Source organism: Nannobrachium achirus (genome assembly GCF_963921795.1).
Source record: "Nannobrachium achirus genome assembly, chromosome: 17".
NCBI classification, from domain to species: Eukaryota; Metazoa; Chordata; class Actinopteri; order Myctophiformes; family Myctophidae; genus Nannobrachium; species Nannobrachium achirus.
Window position 1 is genome coordinate 32,445,949 of NC_137824.1, and position 14,410 is coordinate 32,460,358.

Sequence of the window (14,410 nt, forward strand, 5' to 3'; positions counted from 1 at the left end):
CTCACCTGGCCCGAGCCCAGCGCTGGGGTTTCAGCCCAAATACCCAGGCAAGTCCCTGGCTTCAGTTCCTTCTCCCTCTCCCCAACCACACAGGCCTCTGGCGAGCCACAAAGTCACAGACACATCCTAACGGCCGTCTTCGATTATTAACATGGTCCTCGTGTCCACCGAGCCTCCACAGCAATGAAAGACTTGGCTGCAAATGCAACTACTTTAAAAAACTCACTCACTCCCTGGCAGCCATGCAGGGAGGTGACTTCAGCGAGTGCAGAGCCCAGTCCTTTTCAGGGCAGGAGGTTCAGGGTCCACCCCTGCAGTTTGGGATCAGAGCCCACAGGCCCTTCTGCCACACTCCTCACAGCTGGCGGAGTGACACAACCACAACACAAAAGAAACACACAGCGGCTCAGATATCAGAGGAACAAGAAAGCACACCAGCCGCCATCGCTGGCACAAAAGACATTGGGCAGCCAGAGGAATCCCATCATGGAAAAGCAGTGTAACGTATCGTGCCGTAAAAGCTCTGTGACAATACTAAACGACAACGCATCAGTCTTTGGAGGTGTCATGGCAAGGCGAGGCCTCGGGGAAACGTGTGGAAAAGACAACAAATGTCCTGCGTTTTGGTATAGCGATCACCTGAAAAGCCTCCCTGCGCTCACAGAGTTATACCTGACTTGAAGAGAAAGAATGAGAAAGAGAGGGGGAGAGTACAAGATAAGTAGGTTAAATGCAGTGGGGAGAAAAGGAGAGGAAATCACTGAGGGATAATGAAGGAAGGAAGGAAGGAAGGACTAAGACTGAAATACAACCGCCCAGAGGAGGAGAGGCAGAGAGAAATGAACTGATATGTCGCGAGACAGAGACAGAGCGAGAGAGAGAGAGAGAGGGAGAGAGACTGCTGACTTAACAGCATGCAAACAGGACGTGTTAACAAGGAGTCTTGGGTATGCTCCCTCCACCCAGTGAAAACCCACAAAGCCTGATCCAGATTTCAGACACAGTCCCTCACGGATCCGAAGAGAAGAACCACCCTATGCTAAAAACGTACGCAGTCACATTACCATGAGTGTTGTGTTTGTGTTTTCGACAAGAAGACATGTGTGTGTCACCTGAGAGGAGCAAGCTGGATGACAGAGGAAGGGAGATGAGTCAGAGCCATGAAGCCTCCCTGGATTCCCTCGCTATGTGTCACTCTATCACTCCCTGGGCCCAGATTGTTTCACTAAATCTTCCCCTTCGTACAAAAACATTGTGCTCCACTGTCAGTCAGTCAAAATCCCCCTTCTTTGTTGTTGTTGTTCCCTGTGTGTGTGTGTGTGTGTGTGTGTGTGTGTGTGTGTGTGTGTGTGTGTGTGTGTGTGTGTGTGTGTGTGTGTGTGTGTGTGTGTGTGTGTGTGTGTGTGTACTGGTGGTCCGATGAGGAATGCAGTGTGGGGTGGGGTGCTGGGGGCAGACTGGCCTAAAAAAGGGGGTGCTCAATTGTTCCCCCACACACACACACATGCAGCATCCCCATGCACCCACCTCCCCCCCAAAGATCTGTCGCTCGCCCATCAGAGCAAAGGGATGAGGAGAAATGGCGTTTTGGAATCTTGGGACAAACACGAGCACGCGCGCACACAGCCATTCAAACTGCTGCTTCAGAGTGTACCAAAGGGGGAAAAAACTCCACATTCCAAGCCTCACATGTAACATTCAAGGCATCAACAACGAAACAAAGTACGACATTCTAGACTTTTTACAGGCCATCTGAAATCCACATCAGGCCTAGAAACAAGACGGCTTAAAGACAGACTTGTAAAATCCAGGAGACAGGAGGACCACCACGCGGTTTTAAGCATGCTGCTTGTTCAGCCACATCCTTCATGCACAACAACACTCATTTTCTTATGGGGGCAGCAGCGATAAGCTTTATTTGTTTCTGCGCCACGATAAGGCCGCAGCTGCTGCCTGGCAGAGCCGAATGCCACGGGAGACACTGATCTGAGAGCTGCCGCCCAGGCCCAGCCCCTGCCACAGGAAGCTGATAAGAGCTCTGCGCTGCACCGTGGACCCGCCGGGCACGTGTAGGAGCATCCCCTCCCTCGCTAGCGGTAGCAGGCTCCCATCCACCAGGTTCACAAGACCTGAGCCGCATGACGGCGCTTAAAGTCAATTATCTGGAAGCCTCGTCAACAACAACAGGAAGGAACTATTTCCTTAGTTAATTTTAAACTGGTCACAACTATACCGGCACACGTCCTCTCTAGGCCTATGTGTTAACCACTTAAGTTTGTAAATACTTTGTTGTGCGATGATGAATATGAAAATAGACAATCGACAAAGCTGGTTATGTAGATTAGCTTTTCACACCATTTAAATTGAATTACTGTTGGGTGCTTTCTTGAGGCTTTATTTGATAGTCACAGTGGAGAGAGATGGGAAACACGGAGAGAGAGAGAGAGAGAGAGAGAGAGAGAGAGAGAGAGAGAGAGAGAGAGAGAGAGAGAGAGATGCAGCAAAAGGTCTGGCCTGCCGGGGATCGAACCAGGGATTTGCCATCAGGCATTAGAGAGACCATGGTCTTCTCGGTTATCTACCATTTTTGGAGCTGTGTGGAGCTCCCTATACATGGCCGTGTGTGTATCCGTCCGTCTATGTATGTGGGTATGTATGTGGGTCCGTATGTAGCCTCAAGAATGTGGTAGTACCTTTTATGACCACACATGTTAAGGGAGGGGCGCTGTTTTCAACTGCAACACACACACACACACACACACACACACACACACACACACACACACACACACACACACACACACACACACACACACACACACACACACACACACACACACACACACACACACACACACACACACACACACACACACACACACACACACACACACACACACACACACAGCTCCACTTCGAACAGAGGTTCGATTTTTTATTAAAACATCTAACCGAGTTCGAAGGGAGCGGTGGTGCGTGTGTGTGTGCATGGCCATGTGTGTGTAGCAGTTCATTTCAGGATTCTGTGCGTGTGTGTGTGACTCAACAGCGCCTCTGGTCACCAGCGGTGTATCAGCTGAGGCTACAAAGTAACATACATAAATAGTAACACACAGGGCAGGAATTTCATGGAGGCCATGGCTGCCGTTGCCCCTCAGTTTGGCCTTGTGCCCCTCAAACCAATGGCATGACCTGAGGCCACAGTGGCCTTAATGCCCCAGCTGACTGTACCACTTTCTCCTCTGTCTCTTTCTTGTCAATATGTAGACTGTAGACACCAGTGTCTATATCTTATCATGTAGACACCAGTGTCTTTTGTTGAGATTCTGAAATCTTAAAACCCCTGGTCCCCATCTTTAAAACAATCCAGTGACTTTGATTGGTGCAGGGCTGAGCATGGATCAGATCAGATTGTAAATATCATCGTTTATCTATTTCACTGCACTGCAGATTAGGTTATCATTCCTATCCTAACCCTTACATTCTACAAATTGCCACACTAAAATCTTGTTTTATTTGATGGCCTTCCTGCCCTGGCATTTGGCCTTTGTGCCCTCAAAAAATTGCGTGGGTTTCAACAGACAAGCTCATCATTCTGTGGGCAGTGATCACTACTAGTGCAGTAATGAGTACAAGACAACTCATTAGTCACTACAGTGAGTTGTCTTCTGGGAAACTCCAACCTCCTCTATTTGTAGGTCTTTATCAGTCATCTCCTAACACTCCACAAGCCTGGCTGACCTTAAGATTCAAACAACACCACACACCAAGGAACTCCTCCTGTATTATCGTCTCATTTATCCTCATGCAGTCAAAACAAACGCAGATGGGAGGCCAGGTTGGCATCAGCTGTATGCATCGGGTCAAAATAACAGTGGCCAATCGCATCAATCAGGAATGTGAAATCATGTTACCAATACAATAATATATTCACTGTCTTACATTACTTGCAGTGGAAAACTTTGTCGCCGTTCCTTGTTAAATAGCAAAAACATACAATCTATAAGTATAAACATGTTGTGATGTGAGGCGTAGTGAGCTTATAGATCTGTATTTAAAGTAAAAGGCTTAAATGATTACAACTAGGAAAAGACAACATTTGTACATCATCATGACATGCAAAATCCCAAACAATATTTAGTCTAATACCACAGTATGGATAGAATATTAATGTATGTATGCTAGCCGTTTTTTTGGAAAAGTATTTCCAAAACATGTCCAATATGTGTGTCTCTCCACAAATCAACTTTCACAAGATTATTTTAAGTACTTCCGTTTATTTAGGAGCTGAACAAAAATATGTTTTACTCTTATTTACCTCTACACAAGAAGACACCGTAACACAAGACACCGTAGCAATAAATAACCTTGAACCTAGTGTTCACTTCTGAATAATTAACCACTAAAATCCTCTAGTCTTTAGTGAAACAGACTTGAGTTACAACATGTCTTCCCGTCTACACCGAATCTCTTTGCCAAAGAAAGCCGATCTACAAGATCTGCTATTTTAGACGAATGTTCCCCCCAGAATAGGCATGCTGGAGTTCAACTGGTTAGTGATCAGATCTCTGATGGTCTGAGATGCAATACAATAATCAACAGAGTCCAAGCTGTAATTCTATCTGGGATAGTCAACGATAATGAAGAGGGTTCATTCAGAGCTTTATTTGGATGAAGTGCTGCTGGCAGGAGAAACATGGACTGATTTGTTGGCTGGAGGGATCAGTGAAAGTTTGTGAAGATGTTTGTGGTTTGTGAAGATGAAATATGTTCACAACTCAATGAAATCACTCTACCGGAGAGGAACAAAGGATAGAAGTAGGCTAGATAAAGTAAATAAATGTTTGTTTTAACATATCCTTGGTATTGGTTAACTTCCTGGACACCGATCTTACAATAAGTGCCAAATTAACATTGCTGCTTATTAATCAAAATCAGCTACTTGCCAGCTTCCACCTGCATGTTCTGATTCGGTACTTACAGGTTTGCTGAGGTATGTGGTGGTGGACAGGGGGAGGGGGACTAAAAGGCAGATGCTGGGAATGTGTTAAAAATTCAAATAGGCCTAAATTAAGTTTGACATGAATAGAAATACACCAATAACAATTAAAAACATTAAGATCTACATTCTGTAGTTTTAGAGATGATCACCTTTTGGTTCCCCTTCTTGGTGATAAACACACCTTTTTGCAACGTTTTCAGTATTCTTAACCACTTAAGGGTATCGTCCCTATTCTGGCCATCTGGGGTAAACATTCAGCCTAAAAAAAACGGGAAAAAAAGTTCTACAACCTACAGAAACAGTTCTACAAGATGGGCTATTTTCAGCAAAGATATTTAGTGCAGAGCGAAAAACAGGAGGGGGCCTACTATAGAGTCCTGGGGGACTTCGGTCAACTAAGTACATAGGTTTTAAGTGGTTGATGTAGGCTCATGCTAAACCAAAAACTACTACAGGGACTACTGTTGCTAGGCGTTATGGTGTATGTAAAACCACTGATGGACAAACACATCTGCTATAAGAGCCTATTTCCTGATGGAGCATATTAGCAGCAAACCACAGTTAACATGCAGCCACTGAGGAAATCCCTGTACAGTTTTATCAATGTCCAAATTACCAAGCTAGACGTGTGGAAGTAATTCTGGACGATAAGACTTTCCCAGCCATTCCCAGATAAAACTGTGAGAAGTCTTCTAAAGATTTATTGAGTCTGACCTTCAGGGGCGAGCAAGACACTGGGAGCTAATGGTTTATTAGTTAATTATTACAGAGGTTAAAACAGTAGGCTACAGTCACAGAGACTGGAGTGCAGCACTTAAATATTGGCCCTACAGCTATAAAAGCCTCCAGAGATTGCCTGCGTCCCCGTTCCCTGCTCTTATCTTATCCATTGAATGTCAGTGCAATAACATAACCTGTTATTTACCAAAGCGTAAAAGATGCAGGGCACACAGCCACCGTCTCAACGGGGGGAAACGACAAGGTAAAAACACCAGCACTGCAAAATGTTTTGAGCTTACTGGTGGAGGCTTATGTACTGAGGTCATACAACTGATTATGAGACGGGATGTATGTTCCGTGTGACCTTTTTCGTCTTTGATCTTCGCCATTGTGCCATACCTGAGGCATGACATCGAGCCAGACCGCCCGGTGTAAAGCAAAACAGATTTTGCTTGAAGGGCTACAAAAAAGGAGGAGAGCCTCAGCGTCCAGACAGGTCCTGTTGACATGACAGATACTGATCTGGACAGCGTTAACCGCTCTGTTTTCTGCCTCTTTTGAAGAGGCCGTCACTCTCGCCACTGTGAAGCTAAGTACTTGGAAGATGTCTTTTAGCGTTCGTCACAGGAGGAGAATTACCAGCAAAGAAACGTCTCACCAAAACAGACACACACACACACACACACACACACACACACACACACACACACACACACACACACACACACACACACACACACACACACACACACACACACACACACACACACACACACACACACACACACACACACACACACACACACACACACACACACACACACACACACACACTGACTGAAACAAAGGCAATATTATTCCTGACAACTGTCATTTCTAGGGCTGCGAGCGAGGCTAGATTATTTCCTGTAAAAATAAAAAGGTACTCAGTCAAAGGCCCAAAACAAATCCTCATAGGACTTAGTTGGAAACTGGGTCTTGAACCATTTCCACGTGAGAGGTAAGAGATTGGGACCATGGGATCAAGATGGAATTCAACAATCGAGTCTGCTGTTGCTCTGTGTCACCTAATTCTGTCTCAGCTGGAGCACTGAGGGTCTCCCTTACAGTTTTATTGCATTAAAACAGCTCTATTGAATCTCAGTCTGGCTTTAACTAAAGCCTGCCTGTAATTTCAATGGTAACAAACATTGTTATCTCTGTGCCGCCAGCAATAACAAAAGATGTTTGTGGTTGCGAACGAGGCAATTTTGAGGGCTGCATCACCAATAGGCCACACATTCCACCGATTTGATTTATGATGATTGTATCAGAGAGGAGACAACAGTTACATAAACGTTGCAGCTCCAGTGACATAGCGCTTGATTAGTTGGAATAATGTACCATGGGAAAAAACCCCAGGGTTCTCAAACAACAACAATAACAACAATAATAATATGTCTGCTAATTAACTGGCAGAGGGGGTATGACTTTAAATATAGGTCTGAGTGTGCCGCCGCATGTCCCCTGCCATTCAGACTGCTACATAGAGCCTTTCATGGCAGGAAGAGGAGAATTAATGTCAGGAGCCACTATAGGAGACGAGAAGAGACACAAGCCTGACAAACAGGACAGAAGTGACTCAATCAGACATCACATCTCCAGATATCACCAAGCATTGTCCTGGGGTAAGGGCAAGGCCCCAAACCTCCCCGATGACAGTAAACCTGGTGGCTTTCTATAGATCCAATTATCTCAGAGTTTCTATCAATGATAAAGAGATGCCGGTTGATGCTGGTGTTGCCTATACAGTCCAGACCTACACCAGGTATGTATTTAACCACTTGTCTTTTATATACTTAGTTGTCTGGAGTGCCCCAGGGCTTTATACCTGGCCGCCTCCTGTTTTCACTCTACACTAAAGACCTTCCCAGCGTGTGAGCTGGTAGATCGTCTGTTTTCACCAAATGTTCGAACCCAGAATAGGGATGCCAGGGTTCAAGGGTTAAAACCGGAAAGGCACGTGTGTGGACAGTATAGAATGCAAACCTGCTCCACCAAAACTGACCTCATTCAATCCCCCAAAAACATTCAACACCATTAAGCACAACAAATGCAGACATGTTGGGCTACTCTCAGCGTTGCTTAGCATTACAATGACATACAGACCCCAAGACAAAAGGACCTATGGGCTGGTGTGAAACGCCTGACAGTTTACATACAAATCAAATTCTAATGAGCCATCATGACCCGACCCAAAGAAAGACAGGTTCATTATCCTGTGTGCAAAATGCAAACTCATAATGCAGCATGGTCCCATAAAGCTCACGTACCCATTCGTTACCCTTGTCAGTTGTATTTATGCTTCACTGTTTTGCAGGGGGGAAAAGGAACACATTCTGCGCCCTGTGAGATAAGACACTGTAGTAACAATTGACTAATTAAGAACATTAAGGCAAGTGAAATAGATCCCATTAGGAAATGTGTTTAACAGTGAGTGGAGCAACAGGACTCCCACAGGACACTGGTCATGTCTAACTGACCCACGTCTATGTTTGAAATAAGAAAACATTCCCCAAGCCACAATAATCTGCAGCCTAAAACGGACTAAATGCAGGGCCTGGAGATTTATGTATATTGAATTTAACCACAATGAAGGAAAAAAACTAAAAGGAAAAGGGGGGGGGGGGGTTAAAGTATGCAGGGCACAGTGGAATTTCAACCCCAACCCCCCTCCCCTGCTACTCTCCTCAAGGCTTCACTGTACCCCCCAAATAAAGTTTCCATTACTAGACTTTAACAGATTGTTTTAGAGTCGCCTTCCCACCCCGTCCTCCTAAAAACTAAACAATTTATATCTATATTATACATTACACACTATAGACCCAGGCTGGGAGAGATGAACAACAAGTTAAAGCAAAAAAGAAGTGGGGTCTTCATGTTCACACACATTGACAGTAATAACACATGTATGTTTTGTTTGCATAAATGCAACAAGAGTGTTTAGTAAATCACTGCGGGTGTCCTGGATGCTTCATCAGCACACCAGAGGCACTAAAGGAAGCCTGGAAATAAACATAGGCCCCGGTGTCCGACTGTGGGCTGCAATGTTTGTATATTGATGTAGTAGTTTATTGTTGTTGAACAGCCTACAACTGTTTCCTAAATGAAGACCATTAATTTGCCTCCTGCATGGATTGAGGAACTAAATGGCAACAAATGGTTACAATGCAGGCTAACCAAATCACAACATTAAGATTCAGCCTTCTAAAAACACGATACTGCATCTTTGAACAAAGTCACTGTAAACGTCAGCATTGGTTAAACTTTAGTCCCACCACTTACTGTAGGCTAGAACAGTTCTTAAACATTTTCATGCCAGGATCATACAGGTGGGCCGCAGACCTGAAAAGATGTTGTGCCTGGGGTCCCGAATAATAGAATATATGTAGACATTTGACCAAATAACAGATAAAATAAACATAATATGGTATTTTTTCGAATAGCTGAAAAATAAAATGGGACTTAAATGTTTAAAATGATCCTAATTTTCCAGGGAATGCCCTGAACTACCCCACTCCCAAAGGACCCCTGGGGGTCCCCAGACCCCACTTTGAGAACCAGTGCCATACATGCTACAACTATGCTTCTTCCTTAGTGACAGTAGGTTATATTTGTGATATTATAGTTCTTAACATCTCATGAGACCTAAATCAGTGATTTTAAACATAAAGTAACTATTTTACACATCAAGCCGTGGTTTTACACTTGAAACAATGATTTTAAACACAATGCAGTGGCTTTTAAGCACGAAAGCAGTGATTTTGTAACATCACTAGTATTCAACAATGACTTTAAACACACAGCAGTGATTTTAGACGTGATTTCAGACACAAAGCATTGGTTTTAAACAAACATCTCCAGGTTTGTAGACGTACCTTGTATTCCTTTGTTGGGAACATCATTGACGTTGAAGCCTTTGGAACTGTAAGCAGCTCTGACTTCATTGCAGTTTTTCTTGCTGGTCTCTGCCTTGATGGCCGAGGCAAAAAGCAACACTAACGTGTAAACCACCGTGGACAACACAAAGGTCTTCTTCATGGCGACAATTAACACCAATTAAATATAAAAAAGGGTTACAAAAATAAAGAAAATAAAAAAGTTCTCCGGTGTATTTATAAACTAGGACGAAGTTTCAACAAGTTCCACGTTGAGTTTCCTCATGGACGCACTTTAAAACTTCAGCTGCCTGTTTAGAAGTTGTTCAAACAGACACTTCATTCAGCAAACCCGAGGAGTTTACCTCGAAAACAAGACCGAAAACAACTTTTAAAAAACCCCAACACGGTTCAAATTACAACCACGTCCCGTTCAGGAGAGCCTGGGATGCAGAATAAAAGTCGAGTTCCTCCAGACTTCATAAAGAAAAAAGAAACCAAACATTGGTTAAGAAGAAGAGAGGAAAAAAGAACCATAAAACTTTTTTACAGTTCAGAAGAAGCAATGTACTTCGAATTCTATACGTTTCTAACGATTCACCGCGTTGACTCCGACGAAAAGGCAAAAGGAGTTACTTTAAAGTTGCAGAAAAGTGTCTTATTGTTTTTTTCTTCTTCCAGTCCTCAACTCGCGGTGGTTTTTCTTATAAACTGGATTGTGTCGCTCGTGCTGAAATCCAGACTAGAGGAGAAAGCTGCAAATCCCGGTGGAGAGAGGCAGGATGGTAGAGTCTATCCCATAGCCTGGAGGGACGGTCAGCTTTGTGATTGGCTAGTTGGTTGTCAGGGTAATTGGTAACTGGATGGGTCTGGCAACTGGTTATGGGTTGTTTTATTATTGTATTGTTGACTTTACTTAGCATGTTCCACCCATTACCTTTTAGTAGTAATTTAATTATCAATACATGTGTTACAATACAAAACATACATTTATATTTATTCAATGGTTTCATACCAAAACTAGCCAAACAATAAGTTCACAACGCGTCACATTGCATAGATGATGGGTTATTTATAATATCCCCATTCTTCTTCCATTCTGTTTTTCCTGTGGAAATAATCATCTATTTAGAACTTTCACAAAAACTTTTCAACCACTTTTTTTTTTTTTACTTCTGGAAACCAACCAGTGATGTGATGTCTCAATAAAGCTGTACATTCTGATTCTTCAGTTAACTGTTGCACCCCTAAAATATTTGCCAAACTATTAGTTGAATTAGGCTTAAGTTAAACCATAGAGTTAAACATAACACTGGAGATAATTAAATGTCTTCAGTGTCGTCTGAGAGAAAAACATACCATCTTGTTAAAACAAACAGGATAGGATACCTGTTGTAGTTGCTAAATATTGTCAGTGACAACCAACTACCCAATCAAAGCCAAACAGTCACCCGGGCTATGGGGTGGCTTTAACATGGAGGTATAAGGGCTTTAGGACTGGTTTCCGGGGGGGACAAAAGAAAGAGTTGGTAAGTCAAAATACCAGGGGTGGAGCATAATATGGAACATGCAGCTCAAACTTTGAACCTTTCTCAACAATGACCACCAATTCAAAATCAGGACCGGATCAAATCAGGACTGAGGTGTGCTATTACAGTCTAATTATTAGACAATAGACAGTAGGCTAATAGTATATTAGATATTAGTATACTAGTATATTAGACTCCAATATACTAGTAGGCTACTTCATAGGCCTAATGAATGTTGGATTTCTTGACCATTCAACTGTATGTAGCTCAGGGCATGGCAATATATCAATGTCATATGGACATTGTATATAAGATTAGATTTTGTGTGGGGTTTTGGATATCTAATATTGTGATATGACATAAAACAAGTGCTGTCTTTTCCTTGTTATTTTATTTCATAGATTATAGATAGTTTATAGATCAGCTATTTTGCTATTCAATATTTTTTGAAATATATAATAGCATAGCAAGTGTAAAATGTAAAATAAATGTTATATTATCATCAATATAGGCCTATTTGAAATTGAGGTATTTGGTCAAAAATGTTGTGATTAGATTTTGTCCATATCGCCCTAACATAACAAATTCGAATTCTGTTGCAGCACATGAAACAAGCAGACACACATTTACTGCAGAGTTCAGAAGTATTTCATCACTACGGTTCTCAGAATCAGAACTTGGAACAGTTTATTGGCCAAGTAACGCTCTCACATACAAAGAATTTAACTTGGTTGGTTTCTCTCCAGGGTCACACAGATATAAGAAAACAAAACAGAGACAAGAAATGAAAACTATAGAACAGGGGTCTTCAATGTTTTCAGGCCAAGGACCCCTTAGTTGAGAGAGAGATGAAGCAGGGACCCCCACAACCTCTTCATACTGTAGATTCCATATACATTTAGTTTAATCGTTTGACAGCACAATCATCAGTGTATTTTGGATTCATGTGAATTTGTGTTTTCAGATACTTGAACCGTCAATACTTAATAAAATTGACCTTCTGTACTTAGTCTGCTCTTTTTTCCCCTCTACACCAAACCCCTTTGCCAAAAATAGCCGATCTACAAGCTCACAACGCCTCGCGCAAAGTTCTCAGAATAAGGACACTAGCGTTCAAGTGGTTAATATAAAAAAGGAGGAAAAAGGTTTTTATCACACAAAGATTTGGAGGCCCCCCTGTAGTAACTCTGAGGACCCCCTAGGGGTCCCAGACCCCCTGTTGAAGACCCCTGCTAGGCTGCTATAGAAGAATATCCATGAAGAAGCAGAAAACAAACAACAGTGAAGCGATAACATGCACATGTAGACTGCGCCGCGAACAGAGTTGTTGGTCATGTCTACATGTCTCCCTGTTATGAAATGTGGCACTCTGTTGCAAACCAGACAGTGTTCTCAAAGTGCTTCTCAAACATTTTCATGTCACTGACCCCCAAATTGATATGTATTTGGTCGTGGTGGAACCCTGTCTGAAACAATTTTGTGCCATAAGAGAGAGAATTGTCAACAATTTGTCAACATTTTGTGAAAATAACTTATCTACATGCAAGCTCAGAACCTGTCAACCCGTCAGCTTGTAGATCGGCTACTTTCTGAAATATCTTAAACACAGGGCTTAAGTGTAAACATTTTGGGGGGGACAAAATGAAGACTAAAAAAGTAATACAAGATACATCTTCATAAACTATCACGTTATTTCTCCTCTTTATTTACCCTCATCTTTATATTATTCTGATTCGGAACATACTTAGCCTAGTGATACTCTCAAGTTGTCCTGTAAGCCACTCCAATGTTTAACACATATTAAGACCGCTTTCCCCCCCTGTGTTGCAAACATGCCTGGGCTTGAAGTGTGTGTGTGTGTGTGTGTGTGTGTGTGTGTGTGTGTGTGTGTGTGTGTGTGTGTGTGTGTGTGTGTGTGTGTGTGTGTGTGTGCGTGTGTGTGTGCTCGTGCACACTTATGACTGTGTGTGTGGAGAGAATGAGTGTGTTGTGTGCGTGTGCGTGCATGTGTGCGTGTGTGCGTGTGTGTGTGTGTGTGTGTGTGTGTGTGTGTGTGTGTGTGTGTGTGTGTGTGTGTGTGTGTGTGTGTGTGTGCAGTGTGCACATGCGCATGTATGTGTGTGCACACTTATGATTTAGTGTGTGTGTGCGCGCGCGCATGCACGTTGGTTTTTGGGGGGTAGCACTCAGCAAAATGACATTCCTCCTTTTGTGTTGACATTCCTGGGGCGGCTCCATTCTTTGCGTGTGACTGCAGAGGCTACACAGGAGAAGCTGCTGGGCCAGCGGTTGCTGGGGAGCTCCAGGAGGATGCTGGGGAGGCGCGCAGGGGCGTCACAAAGGGGGAGAAATTGGGACTGAGTTACTAGGACCCAAGGTGGAGGGGCCTTAATTATTTCATACTTTAGCTATTGAAAAATAGCAGATCTACAAGCTCACAGCGCGGCACCGAGTGCCGCGCTGCGAGCTTGTAGATCTGCTATTTTTGAAAAGTCGTGAAAATGTGTGCAAATCTTTGAATATATGTGTTTTTAAAGATTTCTTAACATTTTGTAACTCAAATTTTGCTTCTGGGGGGCTCCCTGGAACGAAATTTTTTGAGATGGGGGTCCGTGGCAAAATACATATGATTTTGGGGGTCCTTTTAAAAAAAAACCTTGGAAGGATTCGAAATATTGAAAGACTTGCACAAATGTTCACGATTAAAAGAAAATTGCAGATATACAAGCTCGATGCCACGCTGTGAGCTTGTATATCTGCGATTTTTCCAATAGTTAAAGCACAACATAATGCGTAATAATGCGTTCCCAGTCCTTGTACCCAGGGCCCAGAATCTGGTGCGACACCCCTGGCTGGGGAGGCGCGCATGGGAGAGCGTGGGCTCAATGGCCCAACAAAAGCAAGGAAAATGGTCCACTGCCATGGTAATTAAATGTGAATAAACTTTGAACGACGTGACATGTCCCCAGCCCTTTCCCTCTCTGACAAGAGGAATTCCAACGTCCAGCTTTGGTAAAACTGCGATGGACATATATGGATATATATTGTTGATGTTTGGTGGAAACCTTGTATGTCCAGAACCGTAGCTTTTGAGGAATTGGAGAAAAGAAACCTGTGTTCCAATGGATGCAAAGTATTTAAGTTAAAGGTTGTTAAATATTTAGAAAACACACAGACACACTTAATCGCTTTCAAACTGGCATTCCTAGTTTGAGCATGTCATTATAAGTGATGTTTTAAAA

General features: G+C 43.1%; 1 protein-coding gene across 4 annotated transcripts in view; it reads right to left on the minus strand.

Moving 5' to 3' along the window:
- The window catches only part of gpc4 (glypican 4), a 54,530-nt gene that overhangs the window by 34,858 nt on the left and 5,262 nt on the right, over positions 1-14,410 (minus strand). The window contains exon 1 of one of the 4 annotated variants that reach the window (XM_080745547.1): positions 9,640-10,364. The exons of 1 other annotated variant lie outside the window; for it this stretch is intronic. In XM_080745547.1, the coding sequence (XP_080601673.1) occupies positions 9,640-9,802 (163 nt within the window). In that variant the 5' untranslated portion in view covers positions 9,803-10,364. Of the gene's footprint in view, positions 1-5; positions 155-226; positions 348-9,639; positions 10,365-14,410 lie in introns of those variants that run through there. 2 more of the 4 variants (XM_080745550.1, XM_080745549.1) reach the window with 2 other exon arrangements.